Source organism: Talpa occidentalis, unplaced genomic scaffold, assembly GCF_014898055.3.
Source record: "Talpa occidentalis isolate TD23 unplaced genomic scaffold, MPIMG_talOcc4v2.1 talOcc4.14, whole genome shotgun sequence".
Lineage (NCBI taxonomy): Eukaryota > Metazoa > Chordata > Mammalia > Eulipotyphla > Talpidae > Talpa > Talpa occidentalis.
The window spans coordinates 41,350,155-41,364,283 of NW_023601433.1; the positions used below are offsets into that span (position 1 = coordinate 41,350,155).

Here is a 14,129-nt window from a genome sequence, read left to right on the forward strand (position 1 = left end):
TGGGCCACCAGGGAGGCCCTGTTGTTTGGGTTTTGTTTTTGTTTTCCCGTAAGTATGGTTAGTATTGGCTACCTGCCAAGGTTAGTGTAGAAATTAAATGTGAAAATCCTTGGCACTTAGAAGGTATGCAATGAATTGAAAAACTGAGTTTGTCTTCCCATATTTTAATTTATGTCTTTATTTATATATTTGTGTTAAATGAAAAATTGCTGTATAGGTCAATGCCTTGCTGCCCACAGAGACCTTCATTCCTGTGATCAGAGGGCTCCTGGATAACCCACTGCCATCTGTTCGCCGTAAAGCATTGGATCTTCTGAATAACAAGCTACAACAGAATATATCCTGGAAGAAGAAAATTGTAAGTGAGGACTGCCAGACCTTTTCGCTTCATCAGAAAGTGCCATTCAACTCCCTTAAGTTTCTCCAGTGTTAAAATTTAACTAAGTGTATTACCTGAATCTAATACAGTGATGTATTTTTTTTAAAGGTTTATTTATTTATACAAGAACTGGGGTACAGGCCAGAGGTGTGAGAGGGTGAGAGAATTCACCAGAGCCAGCGGGGAACAGAACAGGCAGATGGACCGAAGACACTGCTGAGGGGAGCAGTGGGCGAGGCAGGAGAGGTCTGCCGTGCCATGTGGATATCTCCCTGGCCGGCCGGGAATTGAACCTGTGCAGCAGAGGCTGCAAGACAGCTTCACAACTGTGCTCAACCCACTGTGCCACTGGGGAGGCCCGCAGTGATGTATTTTAAAACTGCTTTTATAAGAGCTTTTTTTTTTTTTGTAAGAATTTCTTTTTATTTTAAGATATAATTAAAATACAACTTTGTATTAGTATCAGATTTCAAAAAATGATCTGATATTTGTCTGTATTGTGAAATGATCACTTACAAAAAGTGATAGCAAGGAGCTTACCATCTGTTTTTTTCCCTAGGATTTTAAAAGTTTCAGGTATCAGTCAAGTTTTCAGCCCATTTTGAGTTAATTTTTGTGGATGGTGTAAGATAGTGCGTTCTTTTTCATTCTTTTGCATGTGTCTATCCAGTTTTCCTAACACCATTAACTAAGTTGAAGAGACTGTCCTTTCTCCATTGTATACTCTTGGCTCCTGTGTAAAAAAAATATATTAACCATAATGCCTAGGTTTATTTTTGGACTCTCCATTCTGTCCAATGATCTCTGTATCTTTTTTTTTTAAAAGATTTTATTTATGCATACAAGAACTCGGGAGTAGGCCAGTGGTGTGGGGTGTGAGAGGTTTCACCAGAGACAGAGCAGGGAACAGAACAGGCAGACTGACTGAAATACACTGCTGAGGGGAGCAGTGGGCGAGTCAGGAGAGGTCTGCTGTGCCATGTGGGTTGCTCCCTTGCCCACTGGGGACAGTGATGAAACTCGTGCTGCAGAGGCTGGCAATAGCTTGATAGGGCTGTGTTTTAATCCGTGCGCCACCAGGGAGGTCCTCTATATCTTTTTTAATCAATACTGTATACAATTTTGATTACCATAGCTTTGTGATATAGTTTGAAATCTGAGAGTGTGGTGCCTCTAACTTTGTTCTCTCTCAAGTTTATTTTGGCTTTTGGGGGTCTTTCATGGTTCCATACAAAGGATTATTGTTTCTACTGCTGTGAAAAATGGCATTTGAATTTTGACAGATTGCATTGAATCTGCAGATTACATTGAGTGCGGTGAGCCTACCAATTATTAGTTGTTGCAGGCAATGAGTATGGAATATCCTTTTAATTTGTGTCTTCCGTTTCTTTCAGTAATATCTTCTAGTTTTTAGTATACTAGTCTTTCACTTCCTTGATTAAATTATTCTTGGGTATCTTAATTTTTTTTTATGTAGTTATAAACGGGATGTTTTCTTTCTAAGTACTCTTAAAATGGAATTTTAGCCTGATGGAATTCTTGTTTAACGTGGGCCACATGTTGCCTTAATGTAAGAATCATTCTTATCCTGTTTTACTCCAAATTGTAAGGAAAAAAATTGGTCACAAGCACATACATTTACTTAGTGGTAAATAAAGCAAGTGGAAAACAGTCACTTGTGTATAATGATGTGACCTCTTGGTCTGATTTCCATGGAGGCTGTCACAAGCAGTAAAGACAGGAAAAGTGGATTAGTATTATTTTTTTGGTGGTTTTAATTATTTGGGAATTTTGGCTTTCTTCTAGGTTTTCCATTTCCTAAAACTGGTTCCAGTTCTTCTGGTCATTGTGCAACATAAAAAAAAGGCATTAGAAGAACAAGCAATAAACAGACAGACGGCTTTGTATACCCTAAAGCTTTTATGCAAGAATTTTGGTGCAGAGCATCCAGAGTCTTTTGTCCCAGTGCTGAACACTGCAGTGAAACTGATTGCTCCGCAAGCAAAGGAGGAGAAGAATGTGCTGGGAAGTGCCCTGCTGTGTGTAGCAGAGGTAGCCTCCACCCTGGAAGCACTGGCCATTCCTCAGCTCCCCAGGTACGCTGGACCTGGAACAGGACTAATTGCAAGGGGGTTGTAGTATAAATGGAAAGGTAATACTTTAGTGACTTTTTTAAAAAAGATTTATTTATTTATACATACAAGAACTGGGGTACAGGCCAGACATGTGGGGGGTGAGGATTCAATAGAGACAGAGCAGGGAACAGAACAGGCAGACTGACTGAAATATACTGCTGAGGGGAGCAGCGGGTGAGACAGAAGAGGTCTGCTGCGCCATGTGGGTCTCCTCCCTGGCTGGGGATCTAAACTCGTGCTGCAGTGGCTGTGGACAGCCCCATAGGCTACGTCTTAACCCATTGCGCCACCAGGGAGGCCCATCACTTTTTTTTTTGCCTCTAATACAAGTTACATAAAATTAGATTAAAGAAATGATCTTTCCTTTAAACTGGAAAACACACTTTTTTTTATCTTTATGGAGTTTATTGTTTCCTCCCCTTTGACCAGTACTGACTGGGAAGTAATATATAACATTCCTTTAGGGGGTCCATCCAATTGGGCAAAAGCTGCCTCATGCTACCCCACATTCAGAAGTCAAGCACCCTGCGTGCTCCCCTTTGTTCTGGCATTCACTTATTAATTGTGCAACTGTGGGCAGGCTACCAAGACAAGTACCTACTTCATGGGATTCCTGTCGGGCAATGAATAGAAGACTTTCTGCACAGTGCCTGACACAACAAATGTTAAATTGAAAAACATTGTTATTTTTCAAAATGACTTTAGTCAGCACTAATGGCACTGGGTGATTTCTTAAGACACAAAATGTCTAGATATTGTTTTGTAGGCTATGTGTGATGTAACAGAGGTCTGGATTTTTTTCATAATGACTTCTAGTCCATTCTCCATTCTCTGTTTTTCATTTCTAGCCTGATGCCAGCATTGTTGAAAATAATGAAAAACACCAGTGAGCTGGTCTCAGGCGAGGTCTATCTGCTCAGCGCATTGGCGACCCTGCAGAAGGTTGTTGAGACTCTTCCCCACTTCATCAGTCCCTACCTGGAAGGTGTTCTGTCCCAGGTGAGCCACAGTGACCATGAGGTACTATTTGGGATGGCTAGGAAAGGGGGAGATTATAAATGTAATGATTTATTTGTTTTTTAAGATTTTTTTTTTAAAGATTTATTTTATGCATACAAGTCCTGGGTTACAGGCCAGAGGTGTTTGTGTGGGGCGGTGGGGTGAGAGGATTCACCAGAGACAGAGTGGGGAGCAGAACAGGCAGATTGACTGAAGTACACTGCTGAGGGGAGCAGAAGGTGAGACAGGAGAGGTCTGCTGCACCATGTGGGTAGCTCCCTGCCCGGGGATTGAACTTGTGCAGCAGTGGCTGCAGACAGCTTCATAGGTTGCATCTTAACCCCTTGCGCCACCAGGGACGCCTTGTTCTTTAACATTTTAGTTTCTGTTGCCAGGAAAATTATTTCTGATGTCCTTGTTGTAATTAAATGCATGTCTTTTTCTTTTCTACTGTCTCTCCTGCTTAATTGTGACATTGATATGGGTATCACTTTGTCTTGAGGCTCTCTCTTCACTTTGCAGAATGTATTTATTGATTTTCTTCTGCTGTGACATCTTTGGAGTTAGGCTACGGAAGCTGCCTTTTAGTACTTTCTGTAGACTTTGATTCTAGTGTAAAAGGTTTCTTAATCCTAGGTTGTCTTTGAAAGCAGAATTCCTGTATTACAGTTCAGTGTTTACTTAGAAACAGGCTAATGGGCAAGTGACATTTGTATTTGAAAATGCCCAAAGATGACATTCCCTGTTCTATTATACTAATTATATGCCATTTGTGAGATTTGAAACTTTAACTGATATGATGCAAATGATTTAACCAAGTCACACACTCTTCAGCCAGAGCATCAAAGTAGCCTTCTTACAGAAAGGGATCTCTGCATCTGGGTTGTTAGCCAGGGAGGTCTGGACTCTTCTCCTGGTCCCTGGATTCCTGTTCTCTAAGAAAATCATTAGTCAGATAACTCTTTGTTCATTTGCCTTGTACCATTTACTTATATCCTTGACTCCTAGTTGAAAAAGAGATGTCAGCCCTTTTTTATCTACAGACATTCAGGGTTGACTTAAAAGGAACTGCATTTAGAACTAAAATGCACTGAGCTCTTTACCAGTCACTAGCAATTGGACTGACTTCTCACATCATCACTATGACTCTAAGTATGTAGATGTTCCCGGTGAGTACTCACAATGACCTTGATCACTGTTTTTACATTCCTCTAGGTGATTCATTTGGAGAAAATCACCAGTGAAATGGGTTCTGCTTCCCAGGCTAATGTCCGTCTCATGTCTGTTAAGAACACACTGGCTACCAAGCTCTCACCCCGAGTCTTACTGCCAGCCATCAACAAAACATACAAACAGATTGAGAAGAACTGGAAGGTTAGATCAACTTGGGGATTAGACTTTGGAGAAGGGAGGTGTGGTACTGAAATTACATTTTCATTGAAAGAAGAATATGGTTATTTAATCCCTTTATAAATGCATTGTTGAACTCCAGGGATAATAAAAATTGGCATATCTCTTTGCTGTGTTACTGGTAGAATCACATGGGTCCATTTATGAGCATCTTACGAGAACACATTGGAGTAATGAAGAAGGAAGAGCTCACCTCCCATCAGTCTCAGCTAACCGTATTTTTCTTGGAAGCCCTGGACTTCCGAGCACAGCACTCTGAGGTAAGCTTGAGGCCACTCCCCCAAATCCTAAAGTTAACCTGTTTAAGAATCAGAAAAATCTAACTGTATAACCTGTTGGACCTGTCAAAATCATTTAGACCTAGATGTCAGTATTCTGGCTAATAAATCAGCTCTTCTATTTTCAGAATGATCTGGACGAAGTTAGAAAAACAGAAAATTGTATCATTGATTGTCTAGTAGCCATGGTTGTAAAACTTTCTGAAGTCACATTCAGACCCCTGTTCTTCAAGGTATGCTTTCTTCCTATCTCCTTTGTCCTCAGGTATGTAAGTTGCAAGATATGTAAAAGAAACTAATATACTTTATCTTTTTAGCTGTTTGATTGGGCTAAAACAGAAGATGCCCCGAAGGACAGACTGCTGACATTTTACAACTTGGCAGATTGCATTGCTGAAAAACTGAAAGGGCTTTTTAGTCTCTTTGCTGGCCACTTAGTGAAGCCTTTTGCTGATACCTTGAACCAGGTGAACATCTCCAAAACAGGTTAGTAGCTGACGCCAGTTCAGTCGACACCGTTTCCCCATGTGCCTTGCACAAGGTACAATAAGTACAAGCAAGATTTTGATGGCTCTTGGGGCTAAGGAGAATGAATTTTTTACCTTACAGTCAGTAGCTAGGCATTGAAATGTTTTAGCACGATGGCATGTTATTAATTCATTGACTCACTTGGAAGAAAGAATAAAGTAAACAGGGATTACTGTACATTATTGGAAGTAACTTTAAAACTTTAAGATTGGCAGCTGGTGATTTAACTTGTCAAACTAAGCAATCTTAACCCTGAACAATCTTAACTCTAAAAAAAGGAATCACTTACCAGACAGAGCATTCATTTTATTTGCATTCTGTCTTCATTCTGATAATTACTTCTGGATCATTTTAAAAGTTTTGATTATGGGTCTTTTAATAGTGTTTAAGCAGTGGAAATTTAATCGTGAAATTCATTTTCTCATTTCTTCCCTTATCTACAGATGAAGCATTTTTTGACTCTGAAAATGACCCTGAAAAGTGCTGCTTGCTATTAGAGTTTATTTTGAACTGTTTGTATAAAATCTTCCTTTTTGATACCCAGCATTTTGTAAGTAAAGAGCGAGCAGAAGCTCTGATGATGCCCCTGGTGGATCAGGTAACCAAATAGAACTATCTTTTGGTAAAAGATGAGGAGGCCATCACTGTTAAATTTCTACAGGTTTTCTATCTACTAAAATAATACTTTGTTGGGCTTTTTTCACCTGGAGCCTTTTCCTTCTGAATTACCACTTTTTGTGGCTATAACATCTTCATGTGGCATACACTGAGTTTTAGCTTACCTTTGAATTCCCTTTGACATATAAGCTTAGTGGTTAAAATTTTAACTTTTTTTTTAAAAGATTTATTTATTTATTATTTATACAAGCACTGGGTACAGTCAGAAGCGCGGGAGGGTGAGAGAATTCACCAGAGCCAGTCGGGGAGCAGAGCAGGCAGAAGGACCGAAGTACATTGCTGAGGGGAGCAGCGGGCGGCAGGAGAGGTCTGCACGCCATGTGGGACCCTCCTTCGGTTGCCGGGGAGCAACCGGGGATTGAACCTGCGCTGCAGAGGCTGAGGGCAGCTTCACAACCCAGCGCTCAACTGCTGTGCCACCGGGGAGGCCCTAAAATTTTAACTTTTTAAAACTGGATTTCTTTTCTTTCTTTCTTTTTTTTTTAATAGAGGCATTTTTTTTTGTTTGTTTGTTTGTTTGTTTTTTGTTTATACATGCACTGGGTACAGTCAGAAGCGCGGGAGGGTGAGAGAATTCACCAGAGCCAGAGCGGGGAGCAGAGCAGGCAGAAGGACCGAAGTACACTGCTGAGGGGAGCAGCGGGCGGCAGGAGAGGTCTGCGCGCCATGTGGGACCCTCCTCTGGTGGCCTGGGAGCAGCCGGGGATTGAACCGGCGCCACAGAGGCCGCGGGCAGCTTTGCAACTCAGTGCTCTACCGCTGCGCCACCTGGGAGGCCCAAAACTGGATTTCTTGACAATGTTTCAGACCTTGGCCACCCTCTGGAAGATGTTCTGCTAGATGGGAAGGGATGAGGCTCAAGGGCTATGAGAGTCCACTGGAGCCTCCCAAATTTGGTGCTTTGTTCTAAAGAGAGTATTAGAATAGTACCTGATTTTTGAGTCTGCTGATGTCATGAAGGGGATAGTAAAATATTTACAAACTGGGTATTTTGTGAAATGAAGAAAAGGTGAGAGCTGTTGCTCAAAGTTCTTGCACACTCTTAATAGCTGGAAAACAGGCTTGGAGGAGAAGAGAAGTTCCAGGAGCGGGTGACGAAGCACCTGATCCCGTGCATTGCACAGTTCTCAGTGGCCATGGCAGATGACTCGCTCTGGAAGCCACTGAACTACCAGATTCTACTCAAGACAAGAGACTCCTCTCCCAAGGTTAGAAGCTGCATTCAGAAGGGCTGGTGTGCTCATTCTCACGGGTAGCCCGGACAGCCTTGGAACTGTCATGGGTATAGGACCACAGTGAACCAGCAGGGACCGAGAGCATTGCTTGCCTTCTGGGACTAGACATAGACAGAAGTTTGAGCTGAAACATATTTGGTTTTTACTTAATAGGCTATTTATAAATAATAGCAATCTATACCCTTACCCTACAGTGTGTTAGACATAGCACTAGAAGACTTCTAAATGCTTTTAAATCTTAAAAAGACTTAAGGTAATTCCTTGTGTTTTTAAAGCACCATTTAAATAGCATTATGTTCCCAGAAATAAATGCTCTGTCCACAGAATAATACCTTTGAGTTAGAGGAGAAGTATTATGCCATTGGATATTTTAGACTTAGGATTTTGTTGTATAACAAGAGGTGAATGGGGTGGTAGAAGTATACTTACATGGGGGAGGATGAATGGAAATCAATAGTCCATATCTTAGTGTGAGTGTTTTCAAACTGTTCTAGCCCCAGCTCCTATTTCTCAGATCATACTAGAACCTCAGTGGATAAAAACACACCAAAGCAGAATTGTGTTGACAGATTTATTTATTTATTCATTTATTTTGATATTGATAGATTAGTTGAAATATTAACATTAGGAAGTAACAAGAACAGTGAGGTTATTTTGATGACCCTGCCCAAATGTTAAGTAGGTTCTTAAACAAGTTGCAGCATTAAACTTACTTTTATATTTTCAATGTACATCATCAAGAAAATCATGATTGATTATAGGTAAAAATTTTTGAAACATTGCCTTGGTCTGTCCAAATACTCTTTAAAAATTTATTCAGAACCAGAAAGAGAACTAATAGCACTTTTATTTCAAAATGATCATTAACTACCAAAACGACTGCTGGCATTCTTTATTGTAGACAACACTTCATGAAAAACACCTTGATTTTTTTTGTTTCCAAAACTAGGACATTGTGACTCAATGAATACATATTTTAATTCAGTGCTGAGATGAAAGCAGGTGCCCTGGCTCCTCACACACTCTAGTGATGACCAGTCAAGGTTCTGAGGGGGATCCCCTGCCTACTGTGGCTGGGGTGATCGATGACCAGTTCGGCATGAACTCAGCCTGGGGAGCTGATGAGCTGCAGTGCAGTTAAATTTGATGACATGTTTGAGTTTGCCTGCATACTTTATATTTTAAGGAAAATAGTACTTAAAAAGGTGAAATACAGTACTGGAACAAGTTTGAAAAACACTTGGTTTATAAGGGTACCCATATTATAAACAGATTACAAGTTGCTAAAGAAACTGTTATTCTAAAATCAAAGTTGAATAAATGTTTAAAAAGTTGGAGCTTGTCTCAAGTTAAACAGATCTTAACGTTATATACCTGTAGTAGGTTTGTTGTTGTTTTTTTAATCATGTTTACTTTTTATTCTTCTCAGGTTCGATTTGCTGCTCTGATTACTGTGTTAGCACTGGCTGAAAAACTAAAGGAGAATTATATAGTTTTGCTACCAGAATCCATTCCTTTCTTGGCTGAATTGATGGAAGGTAATCCCCAAACTATGAAGAAATAATTACAGTAAAAGCCTATTAAAAAAAATGTATCCCATGATAATGCAAACTTTTGGATTATTAGGCCTCTATTACTAGGCCTTGGCACCAGTCCTGTGCACTGCTGCCAACCTCAGATGTCAAATATGGGAAGCTGAGTTCCTATTTTGTGTAAGATGGAGGTGGTGTGTTCAGAGGTGACCACCCAAGGATCACCTGAGAACTTGATTATGGTGTAATTTTATTATCTTTATGCTTGTGAGGTTATTGTGATGGTACAAAACAGACTATAATACTATTTTCCATTTACCTCATATATGATTGAATATTTTGGTTCTGAGATGAAGGGTTAATTTTAATCGAAGTCTAGTGCCACGAAGGATGCAACAGGAGAGCTACCTGTTGGTAAAGACCAGCATTCATTCGGCACTCTGTGTGGGGTGTCCTGCCTGAATGCTCTCTCATTCCCACCACAGGGGTATGCCTCATCCCTGTTTTAAAATGGAAGAAACTAGAAACTTAAAAGGAGTAAATATTATAAGGTAATAGATGGTGTGCCAGATGGAAATAGGGTTAGGTCTGGATTTGTACAGTGTCTAGATGCATGTCATGGTAAGTTCTGTGGCACTACACAGCCCCAGAAGTAATGGGACATGTTCATATTAAGCAAGGGTGATGGAAGCAAGTTAATGTTTTCATATTAGTAATGCATTGCTTATCTAAAATAGTATGCTCTGCTTTGTTTCTTATGTCCTGGAGTGGGGATTCTGTGAGCTGCTGAAAGGAGTGGCATTGTTACAAAGTTGTAATTTTCATTTGGGTGCTGCTGTTTTGGGGTTCCATCTAACTCAGCTTCAAAAACTCAGCCAGTAAGAGGGAGGGAAATGAAGGCAGAAAGGAAGAATATGGAAGAAGTGTTCTATTTTGTTCATTTGATTGAATAACTGCCAGAGAATGAAAGACATGGATTAGACTAATGAGAACAGAGGCAGGAAGACTGACTCATTTTAATTTTGGATTTTCTTTTAGATGAATGTGAAGAAGTAGAACATCAGTGCCAAAAGACAATTCAGCAACTGGAAACTATCCTGGGAGAGCCACTCCAGAGCTACTTCTAAGATTTTGTTTTGATATTTCATACTCTGTTCAGAGTTCACATTTATTTTTCACATTTTTTGGTGTTTGGTACCATATTACTTTTGGTACCTTAACATCTACTTGGACTGCTCACAGATATTTAAATACTTCTTTAGAAAATTCCCACCTGTTTTGTGCTCCTACATAAGCCTCTCCTGCCAGTTGTATAGAAGTGCAAAAAGTAAATGATACATGGAGTTTTTACACAGACTGATGTGTTTGCTTAAACATTTACTATCGTGCTTTCTAACTGATGTTAGTGTACAGACATGTTTTACTTTCAGCACCCAAATCTAGCAACTCCTCATTTCGATTTTAACTTTAGTTCTTCTGTAAAGAATTCTGTGTACATGGTATCCATGTCAGAGATTTCACTCAACCTACCTCTCTACTTAAGAAAATGACAGTTATTCAGCAAGAATGCTTTGAACCATAAAGTCATTTGAATTTTTACTTTTCATTTCGGGTAGATGACACTCAGCTTTCAATTGTGTGTGCGCTCATGGATGGATGGAACGCATTTTTCACTCAAGAGGATGGTTGTCTCTTTTATCTTTTTTGGGGGGAGAAGGGGTGATTAGTAGAGGCAACAGGCTGTTTATAAAACAACCCACAAATAGAAGGGATTCAGAAACACTAGGTAACATGAAAGAACTCCTCCAGGATTAGAAATGACCACATTTCCATTGGTGTTAACCAAAAATTACTCAAATAAATATCAGTATATGTCTTTAAAAGTGCTTTGACATTCTCTAATCTCTATACTATGTCATGGTAAAGGTAGAATGTAGGAACTCAAATAAAATCATGCCTTTATTTTAGGCATTTTTTTTCATTTGTCTTTTTTAAATTTAAGGTTTCTAAGAACTATCCTGTAGACTGTCCAAACTGATTCTGAATCTTTCATCTAAATTAATATAGAAATTTTGTGTAGCATTGTGACAAAGTAAAAAAGCTGACTTGCAGTTTAGAAATAGCTTGCTAGGAATGATACTTCTAAAGAAACATCTCAGTCTGATTCATTAATAAATGCTAATAGCATCTATCCACAAAAATTATCTTAAGATTTTATAATTTATTCTATCAAAGAATTAATCTTATCTTAATATCTCCAAGTAAAACAAAAATGAAAATTCTTTTTAGACTCAGAGGAAACAACGTGAGTACTTTTTGTTTTTTCCCAAGTTGCCGAAGGTCTCCAGCATCTCAGTCATGCTCTCTGATGTTCTTTATGGAAAGAAAATCACCACCACCCTGGGGCATTTCTAGAGCCTTCTACAGCTCTCTCAACTCTCTCCACCCCCCAAAATTTCGGGAGCTTGGCAGGACTCAGCATAATAAATTAACAGGAGAAGGTGGAAAAAGAAAGACTAAAAGTTTCTACACTAAGTGCTTATAAAGAATGATAATAATTGTTTTCAATATATGGGTACAAATAGTATCTAGCTAAAATTTTTAATGAAAATATTTCTAAACCCTGGCAAAATTCAGCCCAGCAATTGAATGAGATAAAATTATCTGAGTGATTAGCTTTTTACCTCCCCTTCTAAACCTTTGAAATTTCCTGTAACAAGATCTGACCTGTAAGTACTCTATGAAGAACTTCTGCCAACTTGCTTCAAAGAATAGAAAAAAATTACAGAAATTTAACAGTTTTAACCTGCCGATACAGGTTTGATTTTAATCACTTAAAGAAGAACAATGTTTTGATCTCAGTTGCTAATGATGATGGACTAATCTTTAAAAGAGCAGAGTGTGGGTTTACATGCCAACAAGCAACAGATCTTGTGTTGCCTCTACTTCAGTAGTCTATTTTACTTTCTGATAGCGCCTACTTTATAAACATTCATTAAATCTAATCGTGACGGTGCTTTGCTAACCATAAACATTTTACAAATTGAAATCATCTTGCTTCTACCTTACACTTTCTGTAGGAATACATACAGATCTTTGACACACTACATGCAGATATGCTAAAATAAATCGGTGGCCTTGAGATTTACATCAAGTTAATTTCAACACCATCTTTGGGTTTTTTTGCATTAATCTTTGTGCTGTGTTCAAATTTCATAATGTTATTTATTTGGTAATGCATAAAAGCCGATTTAGTTATTATGCAAAAGTGCCAGACGTAAATCATCAAAAACTCGTTAAGAAAGTGATCACTTAAGAAAGAATAGTGTCTTCTATAATTTAGTGTGATTTAATAGTTAAGTGATTCTTTCAAGTTCTTGGTGAGTTTATGTAATGCCTGTAGAAAAACAGGGGCACAGGGGCAAATCAAGAAGATTCTGAGCTCAAGAGAACAGGAGACCTGGTGGTTTTATACACCAACTGAAAAATCAATGCTCGATGCTAGCTACTGCATTATAGGAAGCAAGTAATAAATACTTGATGAATGTGTAGTTAAGTTTAAAAAAGAAGAGGCCAGGGTGCGGGAAGACCAGAATGGCCACAATAATGGCAATAGGTTGCTGTTGTCTCATTTCTTCATTGTATGCTGGACAAAGCCACACACCATGGCAAGGACTGAACACCCAGTAGTACCTAATGTTATACAAGCTCATTTTAACAATATACATGACCAACATAATGAGAATGAGATGCATTTTAACAAGGCCAGTGTTACATAAGCCATTTTGTATTTCAGTTTTTGTAATAGTCATGACAGCTACCAGCTCCTTACTTCCAGTAAGTGGATATCGCCATTGATTTCCAGCGTGTCAATATCGCTAAGCTCTTTAAATCTGTGTTTGTACTCCAGGCTGTGTACACCATTTATTGCAACCTTGAATTCTCTAACATCACAATAAATTATCATCTGGAAGGCAAGGAAACATATCATTAGTGGTTCCCATTGATTTAGTAATTTTTGCTTTTTGCACACTAACAGTGTCAAAAAGTAACACCATTTGGTTTGCTTTATACATAGGGAAGGTCTTTGAGCCTGTTGCTGCTAACTTCCCTTCTGTATCATATAAGACCCTAATCAAACTAAAGTATCAGGTAGTGGCACTTTCTGCCTTGTCCCACTCAGGGACTTGGAACCCCACACATCCCTGGGGCCTGGCTGGCCTGCATTCCCTTAGCACAGTCCCTCTTCTGCATTCCTGACTGTTGCTTTTGGGGAAGCAAAGAGTCGCCCTTCCTCGCCCATGTTTGGGAACCCGAATCAAGGAGGAAAACTGCTGAATCATGGCTGCCATTCCTGGAGGCACTGACTGCAGTTAACAGGTAGGGAACGACAGGACTTGGAGCCTCACTTTTCTGCCTCAAACTCTAGGGTCTTGGACAAGTCAGACAACATGAAATTTCAGAAGTTCAGAGCACTTGGTAAGAATTGCACAACTGCTCGGTGATCCTGATTTTCTTCCCATGACTTCAATCTCTTTCTTAAGTACTCTTCAAAGCTCAGTATTCACACAATGGAATACTACACTCAGCTATCAAAAAGATATTTAAAAAAAAAAACTCGACATTTGTGGTAAAGGATGGAGGTTGCTGGAAGGGATTATGCTAAGGGAAAGGAGTCAAAAGGAGTTGGAAAGACATATGCCAGATTGTGGCAATTATGTGTGTGTGGAGTACAGAGAAACCAAACAAAGGGTCAGACAGCAAACTAAGAACTAACCCTAGGAAGCTCGCTGCAGAACTGCGCCTTCCGGGAGGGAAGGATGAAGGGTGAGAGGCAATGAGGAGGGAGCTGAATGGACTACGGTGGCAGACCCCGGTGTCTTGGTGCTGGTGCAGTGTGGTAACGACACCTGAGGGGAGAGATCCTATACTTCTAAAATACAAACAATATGTAA

At 39.5% G+C, this 14,129-nt stretch overlaps 2 protein-coding genes across 9 annotated transcripts in view; one reads left to right on the forward strand and one right to left on the reverse strand.

Moving 5' to 3' along the window:
* The window catches only part of HEATR1 (HEAT repeat containing 1), a 48,994-nt gene extending 38,470 nt beyond the window's left edge, over positions 1-10,524 (forward strand). For all 3 annotated transcript variants that reach the window (XM_037510377.1, XM_037510378.1, XM_054694975.1), the window contains 11 exons: positions 218-358; positions 2,186-2,475; positions 3,363-3,513; positions 4,729-4,887; positions 5,049-5,183; positions 5,330-5,434; positions 5,519-5,687; positions 6,173-6,327; positions 7,457-7,615; positions 9,072-9,180; positions 10,213-10,524. In XM_037510377.1, the coding sequence (XP_037366274.1) occupies positions 218-358; positions 2,186-2,475; positions 3,363-3,513; positions 4,729-4,887; positions 5,049-5,183; positions 5,330-5,434; positions 5,519-5,687; positions 6,173-6,327; positions 7,457-7,615; positions 9,072-9,180; positions 10,213-10,301 (1,662 nt within the window). In that variant the 3' untranslated portion in view covers positions 10,302-10,524. The remainder of the gene's footprint in view (positions 1-217; positions 359-2,185; positions 2,476-3,362; positions 3,514-4,728; positions 4,888-5,048; positions 5,184-5,329; positions 5,435-5,518; positions 5,688-6,172; positions 6,328-7,456; positions 7,616-9,071; positions 9,181-10,212) is intronic.
* Positions 9,290-14,129, reverse strand: part of LGALS8 (galectin 8) — a 33,113-nt gene continuing 28,273 nt past the window's right edge. For all 6 annotated transcript variants that reach the window (XM_037510382.2, XM_037510379.2, XM_037510380.2 and 3 more), the window contains one exon: positions 9,290-13,141. In XM_037510382.2, coding sequence (XP_037366279.1) covers positions 12,992-13,141 — 150 coding nt within the window. In that variant the 3' untranslated portion in view covers positions 9,290-12,991. The remainder of the gene's footprint in view (positions 13,142-14,129) is intronic.